Source organism: Macaca thibetana, chromosome 15, assembly GCF_024542745.1.
Source record: "Macaca thibetana thibetana isolate TM-01 chromosome 15, ASM2454274v1, whole genome shotgun sequence".
Lineage (NCBI taxonomy): Eukaryota > Metazoa > Chordata > Mammalia > Primates > Cercopithecidae > Macaca > Macaca thibetana.
The window spans coordinates 98,392,103-98,417,993 of record NC_065592.1 but is presented as its reverse complement, the minus strand read 5'-3'; the positions used below and the strand labels follow the sequence as shown (position 1 = coordinate 98,417,993).

Sequence of the window (25,891 nt, the reverse complement as noted above, 5' to 3'; positions counted from 1 at the left end):
TTTATTTTTAGGGCTGCTTTAGGTTCACAGCAAAGGTAAGCAGAAAGAACTGAGCTGCATGTATCCCTTGTTTCCACACGTGCCCCACTGTCACTCTGCACCACAGTGGTACACTTGTTACAATCTTAAACCTACATGGACACATCATTAGCTCTCAGTGCCCATAGTTTACCTTAGGGTTCGCTCTTGGTGGTGCACATTGTGTGGATTTTGACAAATGCATAATGATATCTATCTACCATTATGGTAGTTTCACAATACATGGCATCTTTAAATACTCATTAACAATTACCATTTGAGTGAGGCTGTGTGCCTTGCACCCCTCTAAGGACTTCTCCTGTCATTTAATCTTCACAATATCTGTAGGAGGAAGGATATGAGATCCCAAACCCCCAGGTAGTCAAAGATGAAGGCCAAGAAATAAACCCACCACACTACCACCTCTCTATGCCCCTCCCTCCCTCCCTTCCTCCCTCCCATCCTCCCTCCCATCCCGTTTTTAGTTTCTTTCTTTGAAGACACAATCTCGCTCTGTCACCCAGGCTGGGGTGCAGTGGCGCGGTCTTGGCTCACTGCAACCTCCACCTCCCAGGTAGCTGGGATTACAGGTGCCCCCAACCACGCAAGGCTAATTTTTGTATTTTTAGTAGAGACGGGGTTGACCACGTTGGCCAGGCTGGTCTAGAACTCCTGCTCTCAAGTAATCTGCCTGTCTCAGTCTCCCAAAGTGCTGGGATTACATGTGTGAGCCACCACGCCTGGCCCCCAGTTTCGTTTCTTTTTTCTTTTCTTCTTTCCTTCCTTCCTTCCTGCCTTCTCTTTCTCTCTCCTTCTTTCTTCCTTCCTTCCTTTTCTCTTTTTTTTTTTTTTCTCTCTCTCTCTCTCTCTTTCACAGAGTCTCACTCCATTGCCCAGGATGGAGTGCAGTGGCACGATCTCGGCTCACTGCAACCTCCGCCTCCCAGGTTCAAGGGATTCTCCTGCCTCAGCCTCCTGAGTAGCTGGGATGACAGGTGTACACAACCACACCCGACTAATTTTTGTATTTTTAGCAGAGATGGGGTCTCACCATGTTGGCCACCCTGGTCTCGAACTCCTGACCTCAGGTGATCTGCCCACCTCGGCCTCACAAAGTGTTGGGATTACAGGCGTGAGCCACGCGCCCGGCCCCCAGTTTCTTTATGTGCAGATAAGGCTTAGGGAAAAAAAAAAAGCATCCTCTTATTGTCAATGCGATTGCATTTCTGTAGCAGGAAGTCAGAAGTACTTGATGGAATTTTGAACTCTCCTTTCAGAACCTGCAGGAGATCAAAGATAAACTGGGCTTTAAAAAATGTTTCACTGATTAGTTCTTTCCACATCCAAACACTGCGAATCTGTCCTCCCCAGTACTGCTCCATAGACCCCTCCTGCCCTTTTCCCTTCACTTCTAGCACTTCAATGACAAATGCCACCTGTCTTGATGTCCTCCTCTTTTCATCTGCTAACCCTGTCCTGCCAGGATCTCATTCTTCCCTGGCCCCTCTTTACCTGGCTTCCTGTGTACGCCCGGGTACCGCGCCTGTGCACAGTGTCTGGTGCTCAGGAATATTGCATCAAAAGGAAGAATTAAGCCTCTGAGCAACGAGGACAAGGTCTGGCAACACGTGTTAAATCGAGTAATTGTTGCTCGCTATAAATGTGACTATTCACAGTGCTGCCCAGTCACATCTTCAAGTAAGGTTGGGTTCCCAGTTCAGCACCAGAATGAAAACTGCATTAGTCACCACCCTTCAGCATCCCCAGCAGTACAGCACGCTGGGGAGAAGGGTAGGGGGTGGAGATTTATTATACAATTATGCGGTAACGCTGTGCTCTTAAGTACTGCCTAGCTGGACCACAAAAGAAGAATGAAAATGGATGTAAATGTCTGGCATCGGAACGATCACTCTGCATTTGAGAGCATAAGCTCCCCGTGCAGGGTTGACATGCGTCCTTAAGCGTCACCGCCTATGATGATGTTTGTCACGGTGAGTATTTAAGCAGGGGGTGACGCTGCACTTTGCCCAGGGGGCAGGTGGCGAAGCTACGCGCATCCGGGGTCAGCAGGTCTGAGGTCATTGCTCGCGCCCTCCCTCCCGCCCGCTCCCCAACGTCGCACTGACTCCGTCCCCGGCGGTGACGACATTCCTCCCAGGTCCTGCGCCCCGCAGCGTAGTAACCCCACGGCAGGCCACCGTGCGCAATCCAGCTGGTGGCACCCCGGCGTTGAGCAGCAAAACCCCGCCCCGAGCGGCTTGCCCCGCCCCCGGCCCGTCACTCACTCAGCCCACCCAATGGTGGTAGTGAGGGGGCGGAGCTAGGCCTGAGGGCGCCGTGCGCCGATGCTTGTGGCGTCAATGCGCCCGCCGTGTCCATGGAGAGAGGCTGAGGTGGCCGACCTCCGGCCCGAGGCACCGGGGCGCCGGGACGGCGAAGATGTCGGCTTCCTTAGTCCGGGCAACTGTCCGGGCTGTGAGCAAGAGGAAGCTGCAGCCCACCCGGGCAGCCCTCACTCTGGTGAGTGCTCGCGGTGCGTGGTGGGGCCCGTGACATTGCCCGTGTCCGCCCCGTGCAAGGGGAGGTCACTGCGGCCGGGAGCCGGGGCGCAGGGGCGCGGACACGTCAGACCTCGGGGCTGCCCTGACCTGCAGCACAGCCTCGCCGCCCCTTCCCCTTCGGCCCCTCTTTGCAAAGATAAACAAGTCCCGGGCGGGGCTGCTCCCTGGCCCCCGGAAACTACGTTTCCCGGCAGGCCGCGCGGCAACCGCGTGCGGGCCGGAGGGGAGCACGGGGGTGGGCGTCCCCGGGGTCCGATCGCTTCCACGCTCCGGCCGGCCTGCGCTGTTCGGCCCCTCCGGTTGAGCAGAGGCTGAACGTACCCGGTGCCGGGGGTGCCCGGTGGTGGCCCAGAGTCCTATCCTGGAGGTGCGTGGGGTGGGGAGGGACGAGGTTTTCCGAAGGACCGCTGTGTCAGGGCGACAGCGTTCGCAGAGGGCGAGCACAGCGGCAACAAAGGCCCCGGCTGCTGCCGAGGTCACGGCCGCGGCGCGCAAAGCGTTACTTACCGGTGTCCTGGGTGGTTGAGGCCTTTGAAACTCCCTCTGTGCCTCCAGCAAGCCTAGGCTCTTAGGACAAAAGATGATTTCCCGGAGTGAGTTTAAAGCGTTTTCTGGGTGAAAGGTCAAACACTCAGGGCACCAGAGTACAACCTGAGCTCGGTGTTCCAGCCGCACCGTTCAGTTTTTTTAGTGGAAGGAAAATCCCATAACATAAAATTAGCCCCTTTAAAGGGTTCGGTGCCATTTAAGACATTCACAGTGTCGTGCAACCATCACTTCTATCTAGTTCCAACATATTTTCACCCCAAAAGAAAAACTTATGATCACGTTCCTACATACACTCCCCTCTTAGTTAAGGAGATGACTTTATGCAACCATTCGCTTAGAGACTGGAAAAAAAACCGATTTAAATTGATTCATGGATTCTGTTCCATGTAATGCCAAAAGGGCCTATTACCAAAAAATAAGTTTGTAGCAAAGTAGAAGAAAATTGTGATCAGGTGAGAGAATTTATTTTTATAATCAATTTTTTAGGCCTCTGATGTTACTCTGATTATATATGGTACTGCTAGTGTACTGATTACGTATCATTCTATATTACCTCTTTTCTGTCGGAGCAAGCAAATGTTCATACGCCATGGGATGTAGAATTAAACAAGGTTTTAAGAACTAGAGGGCACAGCTCATTCTTTGTGTCTCTTTCAATCTCAGTAAGAGTTATTCAGAATTCTTCCACTGGTAATGGTAGATCCAGGAAGAGCCAGAAGGTTCAGGAACAGTTTTTGCCTTCTATTTTTTGCTTTTTGGCAACCCTATTAACTTTTTTTTTTTTTTTTTTTTGGAGACAGGGTCTCACTTTGTCTCCCAGGCTGTAGTTCAGTGGTGCAGTCATGGCACACTACAGCCTCAACCTCCTGGGCCCAAGCGATCCTCCCACCTCAGGCTCCCAAATCTCTGGGACCACCGCTGTGCACCATCATGCATGCACCTAGGGTCTCCCTGGGTTGCCCAGGCTGGTCTTGAACTCCTGGGCTCAAGCAGTCCACCAGCTTAGCCTCCCAGTGTGCAGGGATTACAGGTGTGAGCCACCATGCCTGGCCCTGATGTCTTTCTTCATCACCATTTGACATGTTACCTTTTCCTTCAGAATTTCTTTTTTTTTTTTTTTTTGGCGGGGGGACGGTGTCTCGCTGGGTCCCCAGGCTGGAGTGCCGTGGTGTGATCACGGCTCACTGCATCCTGTGCCTCCTGAGTTCAACTCTCTGCCTCAGCCTCCCGAGTAGCTGGGATTACAGACACCCGCCACCATGCCTGGCTAATTTATTTATTTATTTGTTTGTTTATTTATTTATTTTGTATTTTTAGTAGAGACGGGGTTTCACCATCTTGACCAGGCTGGTCTTGGACTCCTGACCTCATGATCCACCCACCTCAACCTCCCAAAGTGCTGGGATCACAGGCGCGAGCCACCGCGCCCGGCCCTTCCTTCAGGATTTCTGAGTCAGTCCCTTCCTCTCCATTTCTAGTCATTTAGAAAGATCTGCTGTGTTTCAGGACAAATGAATTAGTTATACAGTTACCAGCCTACAGGGACACAGTCGCAGGCCAAGCCTTTGCCACCTCTTTGGTCTCTCTCTACACTTGCTCCCCTCTGCTTCAGTACATGTTATCATAGCAGTTCTCAGTTCACAGGGTTGCCTTGTTGCCTGACTCAGCTGTTCTGGTTAACTTGCAGGAGTCTACTGTCTGAACTCTGTTGTCCTACTTACAGTATGGCTGACTTTAGAAGCTCTTTTCTCTGCGGTCTTAGAAGCTGTACCAGAGAGAAGGCACATCAGTGCTGTTTTCCGCACAGTCTGTGTTGGTGGGCTTGCAGTCATTTTAGTTCCAGCATTCGTGCCCTAGTCAGGACACTATGGCATGTATTGCTCTTTGTGCATAGTTTAACATCAGCATGTATCATCAAGTGCAAAAATATTGATGCAGTCAAAGGCCTAATGAGTGAAGACAGATAAGAGCAAACAAAAGTATACGTAATTTAGTAAAACTGATTGGAAGAGATAAATGTTACTTGGGTCTAATAAGTGGAGACAGGTAAGAACAAACAAAAGTATACCTAATTCAGTAAAACTGATCAGAAGGGATACATGTTACCTGGATATATAAATTTTGATATTAGTAATTTGACATGTTGCAGCATTTGAAAAGTGCTGTATCTGTGGGGTCTACCAGATGTCAGCAAAAGGCTAGGAAAAGTAATTGATAATATAACACAGTTCAATGCTGTCAGTATCAGATTATCTACATCTTCCCTATTTCCCTACATATCTAGAAATTGACAAGTGGAATTGAACTTGCAGGAGCCAGATGTGATTAAAGAATTGAAGAGTAAATGCTGCCCTGCTTGCAGACAGATTTATTTCCATCATTGTACAAGTCAGAGCAACCCTAATTTGTAGGATTGGGGTGGGTCACAGCTGTGCATTAAAACGCAACCAAGTTCTGTGAGAAGAATGATGATGCTGTGAGAGAATGATGATGCACAGCCATGATCATTCTTGATGTATTCATTGTGTACAGAAGGTGCCTTAGGGCTTCACTTTCTATTGGAGTCCAGTTGAGAAGCTAGGAAATGCTTAATGCTCAGTAAGGAAGTATGTGTTAGTTCACTGAACTAGAACCAGGAGTCCTTTCGAACAGTGACCAAGCACTAAGATTTCTGTCCGAAGGCAATTTAGGAAATACTACACAAGAAGCACTGGAAGTAGCCTAGCAGTCTAACAGTGAAAGAATGGTTAAGTACATGAGAATAGATCCTGTTGAAGGATATAGTCCCTGTAAATTATGATTTTTTTAAGTTTTAGAGTTGTAACTCTTCATTCTTTGACTTACGCTGTGCAAATTATTTAATCTTTAATACCTAAATCACAATGGCAGGAATAAAAAGATGATACATTTAAACCATTAAACACTTAGAAGGTGTTCAGTAAATGGTGAATATATTTTTATTACCATGTATCAAATGAAAAAAAATTGTTAAATTGTTTAAATGGAGGCTGCAAAATTATGTATATATGCCATGATTACAAACCTTTTTCTTTTTAGAGACAGGATCTTCCTCTGTCACCCAGGCTCATATGCAGTGGCATGATCATGGCTCACTGCAGCCTCAAACTCCTGGGCTCAAGCAATCCTTTCACCTCAGCCTCCCAAGTAACTGGGACTACAGGCATATGTCACCATGCCTACTAATTTTTTTTTTTAATTAAAATTTTTTTAATTTATTGTAGAGACAGGGTCTTGCTCTCTTGCCCAGGCTGGTCTCAAACTCCTGGCCTGAAGCCATCCTCCCACCTTGGTCTCCCAAAGTGCTGGCATTACAGGCATGAGCCACCACACCTGGCCCACAAATATATATATATGTGTGTGTGTGTGTGTGTGTATATTTATATATATAAAATATTTGTATATTATATGTGTTTTGGGTGTGTGTATACACACATACACAAATAACAAAAGACAAAAACAACACTCTAATGCCAGGCATGGCTGTTAAGCAATGAGTTTGATAAAATACACTATACTTGGTCACAGGCTCTCTTTATTTATCATCTTTTGTTCCCCCAGAAAATTGATATATTGACATTAAAATGCCACATTTGTAATGAAATTAAAATAAGTTGTTGTTGGCACGTGTTTAGTACACACAATCACAGAGTTAACTTTGGGTTTTAATTTAATTTTGTTTTCTTAAACAGCAAAAAATGAAATTTGCCTGGGGAGTTACTTAAAGAAATACAGGATTGAAAATGAAAAGTTTCTCCTACAAGGATTAGAAAGTGTATTGCTATGAAGTAGTGATAAAACATTCATCTACAGTGCCTTTTCCCATAATTTTAACAGCAGAAACATCTTGGAAATACTTAGGTTTTTTAATTAGGCCAAAATATCTTACCTCAAAGATAACCTCTCACTTTAAAAGTCATATTCCTGTGATTTGCATTCAGGAAGCTCTTAAATTTTAAAACATGGGCCAAGTCTCAGGTAAGCTATAGTCATTAATAGTACATACATTTCTTGAGAATTACATGTTTCTTGGTAGTTCTGGGAAGTGCACTGGTACTGGCATTCTGCGAGGCCCTGCAGCATGCCGTGTAGTTGAAGATTTTATGCTGTTTCTCTCATGAATTTTCCCTAAGCACAAAGTTGCCAGGGTATGTAGACTTAAAGCAGGGTAGGATTCTTAGCCTCTCCCTGATACTGAGACACAAAAAGTACTTTTTATAGCTCGATTTTTTTTTAAGTCCCAACTGTTCCCTGTTTAACCACTCTCACTTGTTCTGAAAATCAGATCCGTCACTTTGAAAGTCGTAAGAACCTTTTCCTTTGGTTGAGTACTCACCTGGGTTATCCATCATTAGTAACACCCTCCCGGTGAAGCACGTTTGGTTTTGGCCTGACACAGGAAAATTAAGACACATGTTTAGTTCCTGTAACAACAGCTTCCCAGGCACACAGGTTCCTGTTGAATGTTACTTTTCCCTTAAAGAGCCCTTCAATATAAGATGTAAACATCAGCAACTTTGTGATAAGTAGACCAATCCACACGAATTGCTTTCATTTACTGTATTTAAGTGTTTCCTGCTAAAAGTTGAGAAAATAAGAAAATAGATGACTTTGTAAAACCAAATTAGATAATTTAGAAAACCACTTGGAGATAAAAAAATTATATATTTGGGGCTGGTAAACGGAGTAGTGTGACACACGTTTGTTTTGTTTGGATCATGCAGTGGTGTGCCCGTCTGTGCCTTTGATCTACTCACATTAAATCAAGACCACGTTTAAGATTTTAGTTCCAGCAGGTATTTTCCATGGCTATGCTTTTTGTTTTTTGTTTTTTGTTTTTTGTTTTTTGGAGACAGAGTCTCACTCTGTTTCCCAGGCTGGAGTGCAGCAGCATGATCTCGGCTTACTGCAACCTCCGCCTCCCGGGTTCAAGCGATTCTCGTGCCTCAAGCCTCCTGAGTAGCTGGGATTACAGGCACGTGCCACCATCCTCAGCTAATTTTTGTATTTTTAATAGGGGTGGGATTTCACCATGTTGGCCAGGCTGGTCTCAAACTCCTGACCTCAAGTGATCCTTCCACCTCGGCCTCCCAAAGTGTTGGGAATATAGGTATGAGCCACCACACCCAGCCAAGCTATGCCTTTTTAAAAGAAACTTACAGAAAGCTATTTTTATTTGACAGTAAATGATTAATTTCTTCAGCATGCACATAGGAAAATATGATCGTGAAAATTTACAAGTGGTTGATAAGAAAGCTAGCTTTTATTGACAATCATTTAGAACAGGGGTCCCCAGTCCCTGTGGTACAGACTGGTACTGGTCCATGGCCTGTTAGGAACAGGGCCTCACAGCAGGAGGTGAGAGCAGCAGGCAAGCCAAGCATTACCACCTAAGCAAGCTCCACCTCCCGTCACATCAGCAGCAGCGTTAGAGTCTCATAGGAGCGCAAACCCTAGTGTGAACTGCAGGTGTGAGAAGCTAGTTTGTGTGCTCCTTATGAGAACAATGCCTGATGATCTGTCACTGTCTCGCATCACCCCTAGATGGGACCATCTAGTTGCAGAAAAACAAGCTCAGGGCCCCCACTGATTGTTCGTTTTGATGAGTTGTATAATTATTTCATTATATATTACAATGTAATAATAGAAATAAAGTGCACAATAAATGTAGTGCACTTGAATCATCCAGAAGCTATTCCCCTTATCCGTGGGAAAATTGTCTTCCTCGAAACCAGTCCTTGATGCCAAAAACATTTGGGACCACTGATTTAGAAGGGTAATGAGCACTTTTAAAAATAGTAACTATTTCTATAACTATTTAAAGTTGGTATTCTGTGACTCAAAAAACAAAAACAACACCATAGTCCTGCTCTTCCCGTTTTCTCCTTCCGCCCCCTGTGTGCTACTCCCTGCCTTGTAGGACTGCTTGCTTCCTTTTCTGATAGAACCATGGGAAAAGGCCTTTAGAGGCCGCCTACTGGCAGTGGTTTGTTTGTTTACAGTGACATGCAATAAGAAATGTATATACACAGATACTATATATTAATAACTGAATTAAAAGTTTTACTAAACAGTATTCACTTTTTTTAAGTGCAGTGCATTGTTTTCTGTTTTAAATTTTTAAGACATGTTGGTCTTCACATTCTAAATTGCTTTCATGCCCTTCTAAACTGGGTCTATACTGTGTTTAAACATGCTCATCTAGCTGAACGCCCACCCCGACAGGGCAGGAGAGTACACTCTAGGGCCATCCATTGGGCTGGCTCCTCCAGGTGTCAGTCCTGGCCTCAGTTTACTACCAAGTCTTAGGTCGTAATATCCAGACTTTGAGACTTCAGAAGCAGTCTCAAAAACTTTACTATACAGTAAAATGTCAGTACAAAGAACTGAAGGGCCTGCAGAGCACTGCCAGCTAGAGGAGCTGATAAAGTAGGAAGGACGCACGTAATCTCTTCATTATGATGTACTCTCATCATCGTAATAATACTTGGCTTTTCTGTGCCTGACTGTCCTGAATGCTTTTCATGAGTTTATTTAATCCTCGCAAGAATCCTGAGGAGGAGGAACTATTATCCCTGTTTCATCAGTAAGGGACTAGAAGTCAGAGAAGCCACATAGGGTGACTACCCTGGAGGCACAGCTAGGAAGTGGGCCAGGAATGCTGGAGAACAGCCTCCTTCCCAAGGAAGTGGAGTTGGTAATGCCGACCTGTTTCACACAAACTCTGATGTCTTTCTCATTTTGAGGCCCACTGAGCTGCGTTAAACAGCATTTCTCCTGGGAAACAGCTCCTCCTTGTTCTTATTTCTGTCATTGACTAGCTTAGTTTTCTTCATCTAGATCTCCTGAGATGTTGGTTTAATCCACGTTGGAAAAAATCTGTGTGAGCATTTGGTGGGACTGGTGCAAGAAGCACACCCTGGGTTATTTTATGCTGGTAACACTGTTTCCTCAAGCTATGCATTGTGTTGGATTAGAAATGGATTGTGAGTAAGAAAAAAAAAGTGTAGGATGAATAATCAACAGGAAAAACACCTGAGGTTGGCCTTCCCAGTGAGATACTTGATTCCTTCATTGGCTCTTTGTCGTAGGCAACATGCTGGTTGCTGGGCATAGAGTTGGTGCACAAAATAGATGCTGCCCAGAAAAATAGCATTTGTGATGTGAGTGAATAGCACCTTAGAGAGAAGGACAGGGAACCAACCTGACCTGAGGAGCAAGATTAAAAGGATGTTGCTAGCAGATACTTTTTAAAATAAAGAGGGTATTTTGAATTCAGTATAGTTTATGTGTTTATATATAAAGTCCATAAGGTAACCTGGGAAGAATGGAACATAAAATTTGTCACATGAATTTGCTAAAGACAGACTTACGAAGACTGATAAATATGAGGCTTTGAGGAACAAGTTTTGTAGCTAAAAACATCATTTTCTTTTTTCAGACACCTTCAGCAGTAAACAAGATAAAACAACTTCTTAAAGATAAGCCTGAGCATGTAAGTAAAACCAGTTAATTATTCAGTAAAAACCTGAAGCTGTATTTCAAAATAAATTATCTTGTGATATACAGTATTATTTCATTTAGGGGTTTTTATTTAAAAGGTAAAATATACTCAGGATTTCTTTTTTTTTTTTTTGAAACGGAGTCTTTCTCTGTCACCCGCGCTGGAGTGCAGAGGCCGGATCTCAGCTCACTGCAAGCTCCGCCTCCCGGGTTTACGCCATTCTCCTGCCTCAGCCTCCCGAGTAGCTGGGACTACAGGCACCCGCCACCTCGCCCGGCTAGTTTTTTGTATTTTTAGTAGAGACGGGGTTTCACCGGGTTAGCCAGGATGGTCTCGATCTCCTGACCTCATGATCCGCCCATCTCGGCCTCCCAAAGTGCTGGGATTACAGGCTTGAGCCACCGCGCCCGGCAGGATTTCTTCAAAATTCAAATAATATAAAAGGGCATTTAACTAAAAGGAAGTCATTCTTTCTTCCAAGAAGCAACCTCTTTGGTGTCCTTCCAGGAGTAATGTATACATTTGAAGTGGCTAGACCTGATTTTCTCAGCCTCCTCACAGTTGACACTTTAGGGCAGATTGTAGAATGTTTGACAGCATCTCTGGCCTCTGTCCACTAGATACCAGTAGTAACCCTTCTTTGCCACAACAAAGAATCTACATATGTGGAACCCACTGATACGGAAAGGTGACTGTATAGAGTAAAAGTGTTGTGAAGGGTAATGAGCACTTTTTTTTCCTGATTCTACAAAGCTTTGGTTGTCCCAACCAAAAATGTCTCCCTGAGGGCCACCACTGGCCTAGACTGGGCTTGTTATTCTTGTGTGTGTCTCTTCCTACCATAAATGTTTTCATTACACTTTGCTTTTTACCCTTAATAATGTGGCTTGAAGATATTTCCATATCATTATGTAATGATCTGCCTCCCTTTCTTGGCTGCATGTAGAGTATGTTCCATTGAACAAGTTCAATTTCTTTAACCAGTCCCCATGTTAAAGGGTCATTTTCATTCAGTGCTGCCACAAACACCGTTCAGCAACTATTTAGTGGCTGCAGTGTGCTCGGCTCATTGTTCTAGACCTGTAAGCATGGCTTAGTTCACCTACATAGGATCCATTCCTATATATAGAATTGTTGAGTTAGGAGTGTGTGTATCATCTTAATTGTACATTGTTAGTTGCCAGTGGAATGCTGTAAATCATTTCAAGTAATGGACTATCAATATTTAATAATTAGACTGTGGAGTGATCTGGTTTCTGTTGTTAACCAACGTTACAATGTAATGGAAGTTCTCAAACCTGCCTTTTAAAATTATTAAATTTCAGAGGATATCAGTGTTCTGATTCAATTTGGATAGACCAATGACTAGAGTACAAATTGGCCTAATGAAACAAGAGTTTAGCTTTGTAAAATCAGGAACTGCTGGTGAAATAGTACTTACAATACTTTTACTATATACAGTCACCTCCCCGTATCTGTGGGTTCCGCATACATGGATTCAGTCAACCACAGGTCAAAAATATTTGGGAAAAAAATAGAAGGTTGCATCTGTATTAAACATGTACAGACTTTTATTCTCCAAACAATACAGCATAACAACTATTTATGTAGCATTACATTATTACAGGTATTCAAGTCATCCAGAAGTTATTTAAAGGACATGGGAAGATGTGTATAAGTTATATACAAATACTGTGCCATTTGCATAAGGGACTTGAGTGTCTGCAGATTTTTGTATACTCAGGTAGTCCTGGAACCAGTTTCCCACACATACTGAGGGATGACTGTATTTAAATGAAAAGGCAGATCAGCCCTAAGACCGAGAACTCAGGTAGATATTGTTCGAAAATTGCGTTAATGTAAACATCGATATTTTTAAAGTGCTGTTTGGTCACTTTTTTAAACTTCTTTTGTCTGAATTGACTGCAGTCTTTTGCTTTCTGGTATTTGAGACTGTACACAGGTCTGCACTCGAATTCAGATCCCATGTAGAGAGAGGATTGCCAGGTGATAGACTGTGAACCCTGGTGAATCCTAACCATAAGGAAACATTTCAGAGTATATCTCACAGAACAAGGTAGAGCAAAAACATTTTAGATAAAGTCCCAGGCTGGACAGGGTGCTCCTGCCTTGTAATCCCAGTGCTCTGCGAGGCCGAGGTGGAAGCGTTGTTTGAGTCCAGGAGTTCGAGACGAGCCTGGGCTACATAGTGAGACCCTGTGCTACAAAAAGTAAAAGAAAGTCCATTTTGGTGTGGGGAGGCTATTGTCACTTTATTAGTATAATTGTTTAATCTGTACTACTTTAAAACTAAGTTTATACTTTCACTTCTTTTTCAGGTAGGTGTAAAAGTTGGTGTCCGAACCAGGGGCTGTAACGGCCTTTCTTATACTCTAGAATACACAAAGACAAAAGGAGATTCTGATGAAGAAGTTATTCAAGATGGTGAGTTTTTAACCAACATTTTTTGGGCACGTTGTTTTGCCTAAAATTGTTAGCCTTGCACAGCACAAAGTAAAAAATAAGGATAGTAGCAGGAATTATGTAAATAATGCTCACTGTGTGTGTAGGCATTGTTTGATGGAATTTCATATATTAACTGATGTATACACAACACTGAATGAGAGTGGTACCATATCCCTGTTTTTCTGATGAAGAAACTGAGGCACAGAGGAGTTAAATAGTTTAAGGTCATAGGAAGTGGCCTAGTAAAGTTCTTTCCAGAGACTCTGCTCTTAGTAACTAATTGGTAAATTATTCTATAAGCTTGTTTGAACTATGAAAGATCATTGTTATGTCCAAAAAGTGAACCAACCTTAAACCTCGGAGTGAGCCAAGAGTTTTTGTGTAAGCAGCAGTTTTATATCTGTGTCAAATAAGTACAAGTTGAGCATTCCAACCCAAACATCTGAAATCTGAAACACTCCCAAATTCAAAACTTTCAAAGTGGGTGCCAGCATGACACTCAGAGGAACTGCTCATGGGAGCTTTTTGGATTTGGGATGCTCAGGCAGTAAGTGTAATGCAGATACAGTCACACATCACTTAACGTTGGAGATACATTCGGAGAAATGTGACATGAGACAAATACTCTGGGGTGTACTTACACAAACCCAGATGGCAGAGCCTACCACATGCCTCGGCTAGATGATACAACCTATTGCTCCTAGGCTTCAAACCTGTACTGCATGTGACTGTGCTGAATACTGTGCACAGTTCTAACACAGTGGTAAGTATTTGTGTAAACATACCTAAACAAAGAAAAGGTGTAGTGATATTTCACTGTAAAAGATCAAATGTGGTCAGGCGTGTGAACACAAGCCTGTTGTCCCAGCTACTCAGGAGATTGAGGCAAGAGGATTCCTTGAGCACAGGAGTTCAAGATTGTTGTGTACTGGCCGGGCGTGGTGGCTCACCCCTGTAATCCCAGCACTTTGGGAGGCCAAGGTGGATGGATCACGAGGTCAGGAGTTCACGACCAGCCTGGCCAACATGGTGAAACCCCATCTCTACTGAAAATACAAAAAATTAGCCAGGTGTGGTGGCGCACCCCTGTAGTCCCAGCTACTGGGAGGCTGAGGCAGAAGAATCGCTTGAACCCCGGGAGGCAGAGGTTGCAGTGAGCCGAGACTATGCCATTGCACTCCAACCTGGGTGACAAAGCAAGACTCCGTCTCAAAAAAAAAAAAAAAAAGAGATTGTAGTGCACTTTGTTCATACCTGTGAATAGCCACTGCCCTTCATCCTGGGCAACATAGCAAGACCTCCGTCTCTTAAAAAGAAAAAAACATGAAGAAGGAGAAGAAGATAAAACACGGGACACCTGTATGTGGCACTCACCATGCATGGAGCTTGCAGGACTGGAGGTTGTCCTCGTGAGTCAGCGAGTGAGTAGGGGAGTGGTGAGCGAATGGGAAAGCCTAGGACATTACTTTGTAGTACTATAGACCTTATAAACCTTGTACATTTAGTCTTCAGTAAGAAATTAACCTTAGTTTACTGAAACTTTTTTACTTCGTAAGCTTTGCGATTTTTTTTATTTTAACTTTTTGACTCTTTTGTAATAACATTAACTTGAAACATACATTGTACAAATGTACAAAAATTTTTTATGTCCTTATTCTATAAGCTTTTCCCTATTTTTAATTTTTTTTCTTCTTTTTTTTTTTTTAACTTTATAAACGTTTTAATTAAAAACTAAGACACAAACATGCGTATTAGCTTAGGCCTCCACAGGCTCAGGGTCATCAGTATCCCTGTCTTCCACCTCATCCTCTCGTCCCTTTGCCATCAGGAGCAGTAACACTCATGGAATCGTCATCTTCTCTGATAACGATGCCTTCTTCTGGATACCTCCTGAAGAACCTTCCTTAGGCTGTTTCACAGTTAACTTTTTTTTTCTAAGTAGAAGTACACTCTAAAGTAACAATTAAAAAGTATAGTATAGTAAATACATAAAGCAGTAACATAACCATTTATTATCATTATCAAGTATGATGCAGTGTACATAATTGAACATGCTTAGACTTTTAGACGACTGGTAGTGCAGGTTTGTTTACACCAGCATCACCACAAACACCTCAGTCATGGACTGTCTTGTGATATTATGGTGGTTACAGCATTGCTAGGCAATAGGAATTTTCAGCTCCATTATAATCCTTTTTTTTTTTTTTTTTTTTTTTTTTTTTTTGAGACAGCGTCTCGCTCTCTCGCCCAGGCTGGAGTGCAGTGGTGTGATCTCAGCTTGCTGCAACCTCCGCCTCCCGGGTTCAAGCGATCCTCCCACCTCAGCCTCCCAAGTAGCTGGGATTGTGGCGCCCACCACCATGCCTGGTTCATTTTTGTATTTTTAGTGGAGCTGTATTATCAACTCACGTTTTTGAGGAATCCTGTATTTCCAATTTTTATTAAAAACTATTTTATTATAATTACATTTAATTATAATTAAAATTATTTAATTATTTTTACCACTGCCCCCTTCTTCCACCCTCTAATCTGTTAAAACCTATCTAAAATAAATAATTTATCTTGTCATTGGAAGTATGCACTTAGCTTGCAGTTCTTACCTCCATGGGAGAATGAGGCCTAGATTCCTAAGTGTGCTTTCTTATTAAACTAAAGTTACTAAGCAATAAAGACCTTTTAAAAATATATTATTTTGAAAATTATAACACATTATAAACCTTAAGATTCTCATCTTAAAGAAGAGGTGACTTATTTACATATTGTTTATGTTTAGCTAATGGCTCAATTTCTTATAAGGAAGAAAGTTTTTTGTTTTGTTTTGGTTTTTTATTTGTTTTTTGAGACACAGTCTTGCTCTCTTACCCAGGCTGGAGTGCAGTGGCACAATCATGGCTCACTGTAGCCTCTGTCTCCCTGGCTCAAGCAATCCTCCCACCTCAGCCTCCCGAGTAGCTGGGACTACAGGCACCCACCACCGTGCCCAGCTAATTTTTGTATTTTTAGTGGAGACAGGGTTTTGCCATGTTTCCCAGACTAGAAAGCTTTCTTAAACTGATTGTATTTGTTGGCTGGGCACTGTGACTCACACCTGTAATCCCAGCACTTTGGGAGGCTGAGGTGGGAGGATCACTTGAGCCCAGGAATGCAAGACCAACTTGGACCACATGGTGAAACCCTGACTCTCAAAAAAATACAAAAATTAGCTGGTCCTGGTGGTGTGTGCCTGTAATCCTGTGGGAGGATCACTTGAGCCTGGGAGGCGGAGCTTGTGGTGAGCCATGATCATACTACTGCACTCCAGCCGGGGTGACAGAGCGAGACTCTGTGTCAAAAAAAAAGATTGTATTTACAAAGATGCTGATCTCTACCTGTGTAATTACTAGGGAATAGTACCCGTTTTCCATCCCATAACCAGAAAAGACTATTGTTGTACTGATTGATCTTACTAAAATAGCCCCATTGTATCGCAGTCCTTTGTATATCTTTAAGCTTAAATCCGTGTATCTAGTGTATAGATGTTATTACAGAATTTTCATAAATTTTTTTTCATTTCATAAAACTCACCGAGAATATACATTTTCTTCACGTTGCAAACTGGAAAAATGAGTGAAGTATAGTGAAAGGTAAATTCTCATTTTGCATAAAATTGTCATGGGATACTTACATAAAATTCTCCCCTAATGTGATTGTTTGTGACATAAATTCGTGTGTGGGAAAGAAAGGGCAGACAAGAAACTGAATGCTTAATTCCTTAAGGAAATAATTTAAAATGTTCAAAGCTTCCTGTTTGACTTTTGTTGATAGTCACTATTTAAAGTTCACTTGTGCTTTGAATCAGCGAGTTCCATAAGGCTCCTGGCTTTATATGACACATGCTTTCTTTTCCCCAAGGAGTCAGAGTATTCATCGAAAAGAAAGCACAGCTAACACTTTTAGGAACAGAAATGGACTATGTTGAAGACAAATTATCCAGTGAGTTTGTGTTCAATAACCCAAACATCAAAGGGACTTGTGGCTGTGGAGAAAGCTTTAATATTTGAAATCTCAGGACTCTTCTGGCCGTAGGTTCCAGGAAAGCTCGTGGAAGCCTTGTTGCTCACTGCAGAAATCGTGTGACTGTCACATGCTGGAAAATAAAGTGATACATCTTGAAAATGAAGCCAGTGTGTTGGATTCCAGAAGAAATGATATTTGTATTCTCTATAGGGGACAGAAAGTGAGAAGCCATCACTCTCTTTGGATCATTTAGGTCTCTTGCATCCTTTGTTTTAGAACCAGTTTTATTAAAGTTGCCTTCCTGGCTACCTGTTTATCCATTTCCTGAACTGTGTGCACTCCTTAGATCGCTATTGAATGGCTTGAACATCCCTCAACATTTCTGCCAACCAGATCGGCGACTCCAAAAATCCGAGACAGGACATCCTGACTGCTGGTAGTAACATGGTGGTGCATTGTTTTTTCCACCCAAACTTAACATAGTCTTTGTATACACTTTGATGAAAAATTTCATTGTCAGATGCCTCATTGCGTACCCTTTAATAGTACCAGGCAAAGATTTTCTTCAACTATAGTACAGATTAGTTCTGATTGATGGTATCAAAAGGTGAGAAAGACGCCATCCATTTGTTTTTTAATCCATTTATTTTGCCACCCTATATGTCTGTTCAGAGAGGGGATTTCAAGCTGACTTTGATTCTTTTAGTTAAGGAGTCTCTTAAAGCCATCTAGCCCACCTCCCTCAATTCCCTGTGTGAGGAAGCAAAACCCCAGAGAAGCCAAAGGGCTCCTGTCCACTCCGATTCCACAGGCCGGGGGAGAGTAGGGACTCTAACCCCCCTCCCCTTCCTTGTAGGTGACACATGCTTTGTCCTCTGAGGCAGTCAGTGAAGGCAAATGGTCTGACTTCTTTATGTGGTCAACATTTTGATAGAATTTCTTTATAATTTGATAGAGATTATATTGTTTTTGTTTTATTTTGAGTGAGAAGAATTTTAAAACCTTTTTATGTGAATTACCATCTTGTTTCTTTCACCTTTGAAACAGTGGATTGTAGCAGAGACATTGTAGCAACCCAGAGTTATGCTTTTGGAATGTGGTCCTCACTGTGCAGGAGAACATGGGGATCCTTTGTTAACATTCCCAGTGTGCACACACTTTCTGCTTCCTCCGTCCAGTTGCTCAAGTTCTTAGTATTTTAGCCTAACGTTTTTATCACCTACTTTTCTTGAAAAGTGTTCCTTTTGTCACTTAGTTACTGATTTTCCTGGGTTTGACATACTAAGTATTCTATGAGATGATATATATGCTTTTTTTGAAAGCTAATTCTCATGAATTCAAGTAGCTGAGTTCCTTTGTTTCTTTTATTCACTAAAGTAGCTGGCACAAAACACAGAAACCTAGAGCAGCAGTTTTATGTCAATGCTCATGAGTTTGTATCGATAATATAATTGTTGATCCACTTATAATTCGTGCAATACTGTATGTATGTAGACATTGAGTTGTCAATTAAAGAAAATGTGGCCTCTTTGTGATCATAAAATTGCCTTGTTGAGGGGAGAGGGTTTGGGACAGCAGCTGCTAAAGCCAATAAAAAAATGACTGTCTTTTTTGCCTAGGCTGCCTGTCACCAGGCGTCTTCTCTGCCTGACACTGTTTCTTCCACAGTCCGAGCTGCTGACTCTCCACACAGCCCGGGAGAGACCATCTCAGGTGGCGCTCGTCTCCCTGGCTTTGCTGGCCAGGCTTTCCTCCTTGTCCTCCCCCTGTGAGGTCATCCGCCCCACCAGGCAGCTTCCTCATGTCCTCATCACTACCTGGAGCGCTTTTCCCTCTGGCATCTGAGCTTTTTATAGGAACCTCCTCCAAGAATGTTCTCAAGTGTTCACTCAGGCACAGTAGTGAGCACTGACTCTCTATTAGCCCTGAGGTTTCGCAGGTCATTAGAGACAGTCCCAACCTCAGAGAGCTTTAAGTCGGGAAATGAAACACCAACGGAGAGCGTCGATCGCATGGTAAGTGTTGTGAGCAGCTGGCGGTGATTGCTTGCTCACTGCATGCCTGGAAGTGTTCTAATACACATCGTCATCTCAGCGATCTGAGAACGCAGGTCTGCCTACTGTCTTTCTCGTAGATAAACCAAAACCCAGCTTAAATAAAATAGCTAAGGTTACACTAAGTGGCCGAGTCAGAATGGCGCCCCGTGCCCGTGACTCCAGATGCTGTGCTCCTAGCTGTTAGGCCATACTGCATGTCCTGATGGAACTAACAGTGCGCTTCTAAAAACGTATCCTACAGGTTATGGCCCCTGCACCTAGTTGAGAGATTTCGGGAAGAGGAAAGACAGTGAATGGTACTAAAGAGGGTTGAAAAAACACAGAGGGCGTGTTCTCACTTATAGGTGGGAACTGAACAATGAGAACACTTGGACACAGGGAAGGGAACATCACACACCAGGTCCTGTCATGGGGAGGGGGGCGGGGGAGGGATAGCATTAGGAGAAATACCTAATGTAAATGATGAGTTAATGGGTGCAGCACACCAACATGGCACATGTATACATATGTAACAAACCACGTTGTGCACATGTACCCTAGAACTTATAATAAAACAAAAACACAGGGAAGCTAAGCACTCAGGATACTGAGGCCCGGAGAGGAGCATGAAGGCTGAAGGGTGAGGTAGACGCCTGGGGCATTTGGGCTTTCTGCAAGTTCTGTAGGCCTTGGGGCCACTGAAAGTGTTTAGGGGCACTCATTAGAAAATTGCATTTAGTCCCTTGGATGCAGCTGGAATCCATCATTCTTAGCAAACTATCACAAGAACAGAAAACCAAACACCGCATGTTCTCACTCGTAGGTGGGAACTGAACAATGAGATCACTCGGACTCAGGAAGGGGAACATCACACACCGGGGCCTATCATGGGGAGGGGGGAGGGGGGAGGGATTGCATTGGGAGTTATACCTGATGTAAATGACGAGTTGATGGGTGCAGCACAGCAACATGGCACAAGTATACATATGTAACAAACCTGCACGTTATGCACATGTACCCTACAACTTAAAGTATAATAATAATAAATAAAAAAAAAAGAAAATTGCATTTAGAAGTGTCACGTGGCCTGGACTAGGCTGATGAGGACAGGAGGAAGCTACTGCAAAGCCCGCTATAATAGGACCTGAGCAGGGACCCATGTGAGGAAGGCTTAGGAGGCAGAAAGGATGGTACTCTCTCTATGTGTAGCCCAGCCTCATCAGCCAGTGTTTTGTGACTCATTTCTATTTGTACAGGCAGTACTTGTACTGTTCCTTGGTTTTGGTTCTTGTCTCTTGTACAATATTGAAAGGTTCTCGGAGACGGGAATACAATTGCTTCTTTAATGTTCATTTAGCATTGGGCAGGTCAGAATTATTTTGCAAAATGGCTCCATCCTACGGCCATGTCATACCATGTCATGCAAGCCTGAGCCCTCACCAGGAAGATTCTGTCTGTTGCACCACATTCGTCCACACTCTGCTCACAAACACTGGTCGTTGTGTTAGGCCATTTGGCAGTGCCCCTGGGTGATGGGTAGGCCAGCAGATCTGTCGCATAGCAGCAGATCTCAGGCTTTTCATGATCAGTTATAAGCCCACTCTTCCACATCAGGATGCTAAATTGAATGGATCAGGCCATCAGGACAGAGGCCTGCTGTGCTCCATTGTTGCAGGGCGCCTCCCAGCCCTCTGCCAACGGACCCACCAGAATGATGTTATTTCTCAAACAGGAAAGGGTTGGGAACAATCCCTACAAGATCAGATGTCCCTAAGATTTCTGGTATTTCCTAGGTTTCACTCAGCAGGAAATACTGGGGAAAAAAAATGGCCTTTCTTGTCACGTTCTGATACCTGAGAAATCAGGAAATGGAAAAGCCTGTGTTAAGCTGAGCTGTAAGCAACATCAGTGTCTCATTTCAGCCTTAGAGCAGACGCGACGTGAATAAACCCAAATACAGCTCACCTGAGCTCAGTGCAGGCTGGGGGGCTGGCCTGGAAAGGTGTAGGTTTGGGGTGAGATGGGCCTGGATTTGAATCGTGGTTCCTGTCATTTTGTAGCCATGTAACCTTCTGTAGAACAATCTCAGAATTAAGGGGGATGTGATGAGCTAACTACACATAAATGGCATCCTGCTAAGAGTAGACATTTCTTACATTGTAGTTCTCATCCCTTTTAGCCATTTTCTTGTGCCAAAAGGGATAGTATGCTAATGGGCTATCAATCAAAGCAAGAGCTTAGGGAAAGACTTTCAACACAATTAGGGAGTTATTGTCCCATATTCAAATCTGGGGGAAGTTTGCTGTATTTCCCTCAAATGACCACAGTAACTTCTTTGAAAAGAACCATAAATTAATTGCAAATACAACCATACAGAGAAATTTCATTCTCTTAGTGGCTGATTAACTGTAGACAAACCTGCCTTAATCGAGGAGCTGTTTTGAAAAGCTCATTCCCCAGTGGGAACTCAGTCTCCTGGACCCGGGTGGGTCTCATCAGACAAGAGAGGTAGGAGAGAGGGAGGTGCACGCTAGCCTCAGCCTCTGCTGAAATACAGAGCCATGTGGTCACTGTGGACGCACTTTCTCCCTCGCTGCTGTGCAGTGTTCAGGGAAGGCTTCATTTCACACCAACCTTTAGTGGGGCAAGGGCTCTGTACCAGTGGTACTGAGCTTAAAACTAGCCTACTTGACAGCCTTGGTGGGTTACTGCTTTCACTTCCACTAGCTAGTGATTCCCAAACTTTTCATTACGAAGTGCCCATTTGTTGGGCCAGGTGTGTTGGCTCACACCTGTAATCCCAGCACTTTGGGAGGCAAAAGTGGGCAGATGGCCTGAGCCCAGGAGTTCAAGACCAGCCTGGCAACGTGGCAAAACCCCATCTCTACAAAAAATACAAAAATTAGCCGGCTGTGGTGGTACATGCCTGTAGTCCCAGCTACTCGGGAGGCCGAGGTGGGAGGATCACTTGAGCCCAGGAGGCAGAGGTTGCAGTGAGCCAAGATTGTGCTACTGCACTCCAGCCTGGATGACAGAGCGAGACCCTGTCTCAAAAAAATAGAATAAAAAGCAAAGTACTCGTTTATTGTTCTCCATGGAGTCTATGTCTTGAAGCAGTCCTGAAACTTTAAGGTGCAAGTAAGTCACCTGGGGGTCTTGTTAAAAAGCAGATTCTTGGCCGGGAGCAGTAGGTAGCTCATGCTTGTAATGCAGCACTTTGGGAGGCTGAGGCGGGTGGATCGCTTGAGGTCAGGAGTTCGAGACCAGCTTGGCCAACATGGCAAAACCCTGTTTCTACGAAAAATACACAAAAATTAGCCAGGCATGATGGTGGGCGCCTGTGGTCCCAGCTACTCAGGAAGCTGAGGCAGGAGAATCACTTGAACCCGGGAGGTGGGGAGGTTGCAATGAGCCGAGATGGCGCCACTGCACTCCAGCCTGGGTGACAGAGCAAAACTCTGTCTCAAGAAAAAAAAAAAAAAAAAAAAAAAAAAAGCAGATTCTATAACAAAGGTCCGGCGCAGAGCCTGAGATTCTTCATCAGTAGCGAAGGCCCGAGTGAAGCCAGCGCGTTGCTCTGCAGACCACCTTTGAATGGCAGGCTTTTGAAATATTTTCTCATTGGAAGAATCTTCTGTATTTCTTAAATTCTGCTTAAAATTATTAACTTTCTTGTACATCCATGTTCACAACAGCATTATTCACAATAGCCAAAAGGTAGGAACAACCCAGGTGTCCATTGACTGGGGAGAGGGGGTGAGAAATTAATTTCATGGACACAGATTCAGTTGGAAAAGACGAAAAAGCTGTGGAGATGGAAGGCAGTGCCTGTAGTACAACAATGTGAATGTACTGAATGTCACAGAACTGTGTACCTAAAACAGGTTTAACATGGTAAGTTTTTTGTTATGGATATGTTGCCACAGTGTTCACGAGTTGTTAACTCAATTAGACTAAATACCCAGTAGATTGCATTCTGGGGAAATGGCTGTTTCAGGAAAATTTTCAGTGATTGCCACAAGGACCTCCCAGGGGTGGGGACAGAGTCTGGAGCACAGCTGCATGGCTCAGGGAGAGAATTTGCACGGCCAAGCAGCCCCCGGTCCACTTCTCCCCATAGCTGGCCAGGTGCAAAGAGCATAGCTCTACCTCCTATTATCTCCCTCAATTTCTTATTTGCACTTTGCCCATGTCTATAGAAGGAAAAACTTGACTGATTAGAAATTATATTCACGGCACCTGTAGTCCCAGCTACTCGGGAGGCTGAGGCAGGAGAATGGCGTGAACCCGGGAGGCGGAGCTTGCAGTGAGCCGAGCTCGTGCCACTGCACTCCAGCCTGGGCGACAGAGCGAGACTCAGTCTCAAAAAAAAAAAAAAAAAAAAAAAAGAAAGAAAAGAAATGATATTCACGCCAGTCTGGGCAACAGGGGGAAACCCCATCTCTACAGAAAAATACATAAATTAGCCAGGCGTGGTGGCGTGCGCCTGGGGTCCCAGCCACAGACTGAGGCAGAAAAAAAAAAAGAAATTGCATTCACAATTCAGCTACTCAGCTACTCAATGTTCACTCTTTAAAAATGCCTTTCCATCGTCCTCCACCATCTTCCCACCTATTATTCTCCCATCCCCCACCAAGCAGCAAGCTAATTCCCCATCGCTTAGTGTTTATGTGACCTTGAGGATGTCCACATGTCACAATGGACAGTCACTTACTCAACACTAAGCAATGACACATGCTAGGAGTGGGGCTGGGCCTTGGGGCTGCCGGATGAATGAGACTCAGCCTCTGCCCTGGGAGTGCAGAGACTCAAGACAGATATGACCAGGTGAAGAGACAACTGTAAGACAAGTGGTAAGTGCAGAGTGGCAAGTGCAGCTACAGCCATAGCCACAGGGCACTGTGAGACCACAGAGCAGCGAAAGCTAAGCCAGCCTAGGCTTGGCAAGGAGGCATGGAGTGAGGTGGGTAGTGGTCAGGGTGGGAAGACCAGAGCTGAGAGGTGAGATGGGGTTTGGGTTTATCTTTACCAATAAGGATGAGGAGCCTGTTTCATCTTCCTCCAGGCAGGTCACAGAAGCTGGAACCCAGTTGATCGTGCCGAGCCTGCAGACACCCTCATCCCTTCCAGCCTTCAACGCTGACAGCCCTGCCCTCTCCCCAGCCTCTGTGCCTTCATCCTCCCCATGTTCCCATGGATGCTTGGTCCTGACTTTGCACCCCTCCCTCACACCCAGTGTCCTTTCTCTTTCCTCTGCCACTTGGGACGCTGAGTGGGAGGATCACCCGAGCCCAGGAGGTTGAGGCTGCAGTGACCTGTGTTCACGCCACTGCACCCCAGCTGGGGTGATAGAGTGAGAAAAGCAACAACACCACTGCTCTGTATGATACTATAAAAGTGGATATATGTAATTGCACATTGTGACATCTCATAGAATGCCCAACACCAAGAATGGACCCTAATGTAAACTGTGAAGTATGCGCTTTAGTTAATAAGCATGCTTTGATATGGGCTCATCAAGTATAACAAATGTACCACACAAACATACGTAGTAAAAAAAGGGGGGAAGCTGTGTGTATGATGCAGGCAAGGCAGGGTGTAGGAACACTGTACTTTCTAACCAATTGTAAAATTGCTCTAAAAATTAAGTATATTAATTTTTTTAAAAAGCCTTTTGTTAAATTAGCAATATAATAGTTGCTTACCCAAGAAAATTCAGGTTTTCAAATATTGCATTTTAGATCAATTATTTCCAGATGTGAGGGTGATCTGGCTGCAACATCTGTCACCCCACTGATGGCCAGGGTTAATTTGTCTGATCTGGCTGGCGAGGTGGTTGTCCCCTTCCTCCCTCATCACGCGTCCCTCCAGACGCTGCGGACGACCAGTAGAGGAGGGCCGTTCTTTGGCCAAGGGTATATGAGTAGATGCACTGCCCTGCTAGAACCTCCAAACAAGCTCTCTCAAAGTAATTATTTCAAAGGAGGGATTGAGAGTTTCATCCTCTATGACAGAGTTAATTTTTCCTTTTTTTTTTTAAGACGGAGTCTTGCTCTGTCACCCAGGCTGGAGTGCAATGGCACGATCTCAGCTCACTGCAACTTCTGCCTCCTGGGTTCAAATGATTCTCCTGCCTCAGCCTCCCGAGTAGCTGGGACTACAGGCGCCTGCCACCATGCCCGGCTAATTTTTATATTTTTAGTACACACAGGGTTTCACCATGTTACCCAGGATGGTCTTGATCTCCTGACCCCGTGACCTGCCCCCCTCGGCCTCCCAAAGTGCTGGGATTATGGGCGTGAGCCACCGTGCCCGTACTATAAAAATTTTAGTAATAAAGGTTGTCCTTAATAGTTGGTGTGCACACCTATAAAACCCACACAAAGTAATCTGGCCTCTGCATCTAATATCTGCTCAGGATTGATGAGCTCTCTCCCTCCATGTTAGCACAAGATAGGTTGTTTAAGCTGCCCACACCGCTCATTCCCTGAAGCCATCGTGACAGGACACTGTCACCTTTGTCATCCATTGTGTTGGTATATAAATCCACTCAACTGATCTGTTCCTGGCCAAGACCACAGACTTTTCCCCTCTCTCTGAGGAGCTAAGGCTGATGGTCATATTTTCGGTTCTGATTGTTGTTATCAGTAGTAGCAAATTGCATTCCCTGTCAATCGTGTTGTCAATTCACCCTCTGACAACTAGAGCAGAAGGCCTAAAATGACTGAGTGCCCACTCTGTGC

The 25,891-nt window shown here is 44.2% G+C and overlaps 2 protein-coding genes and 1 long non-coding RNA gene across 4 annotated transcripts in view; 2 read left to right on the top strand and 1 right to left on the bottom strand.

Moving 5' to 3' along the window:
- Positions 1-891: 891 nt before the first annotated feature.
- Positions 892-2,129, bottom strand: LOC126937507 (uncharacterized). Its single transcript, XR_007719758.1, has 2 exons — positions 1,531-2,129; positions 892-1,298 (listed from the first exon to the last, which is right to left on the bottom strand). It is a non-coding gene; the product is annotated as an uncharacterized LOC126937507 (long non-coding RNA).
- Positions 2,130-2,158: 29 nt separating this feature from the next.
- On the top strand, positions 2,159-18,655 carry ISCA1 (iron-sulfur cluster assembly 1). The gene is made up of 4 exons (XM_050760963.1): positions 2,159-2,538; positions 10,588-10,641; positions 12,990-13,095; positions 17,008-18,655. The coding sequence occupies exons 1-4, from the start codon at positions 2,458-2,460 to the stop codon at positions 17,154-17,156; spliced, it is 390 nt and encodes a 129-aa protein (XP_050616920.1). The 5' UTR covers positions 2,159-2,457; the 3' UTR covers positions 17,157-18,655.
- Positions 18,656-18,733: 78 nt separating this feature from the next.
- C15H9orf153 (chromosome 15 C9orf153 homolog) overlaps positions 18,734-25,891 on the top strand; it is a 38,919-nt gene continuing 31,761 nt past the window's right edge. The window contains exon 1 of one of the 2 annotated variants that reach the window (XM_050760960.1): positions 18,734-19,127. The gene's annotated coding sequence lies outside the window, so the exon portion shown is untranslated. Of the gene's footprint in view, positions 19,128-20,211; positions 24,002-25,891 lie in introns of those variants that run through there. The other variant, XM_050760959.1, reaches the window with a different exon arrangement.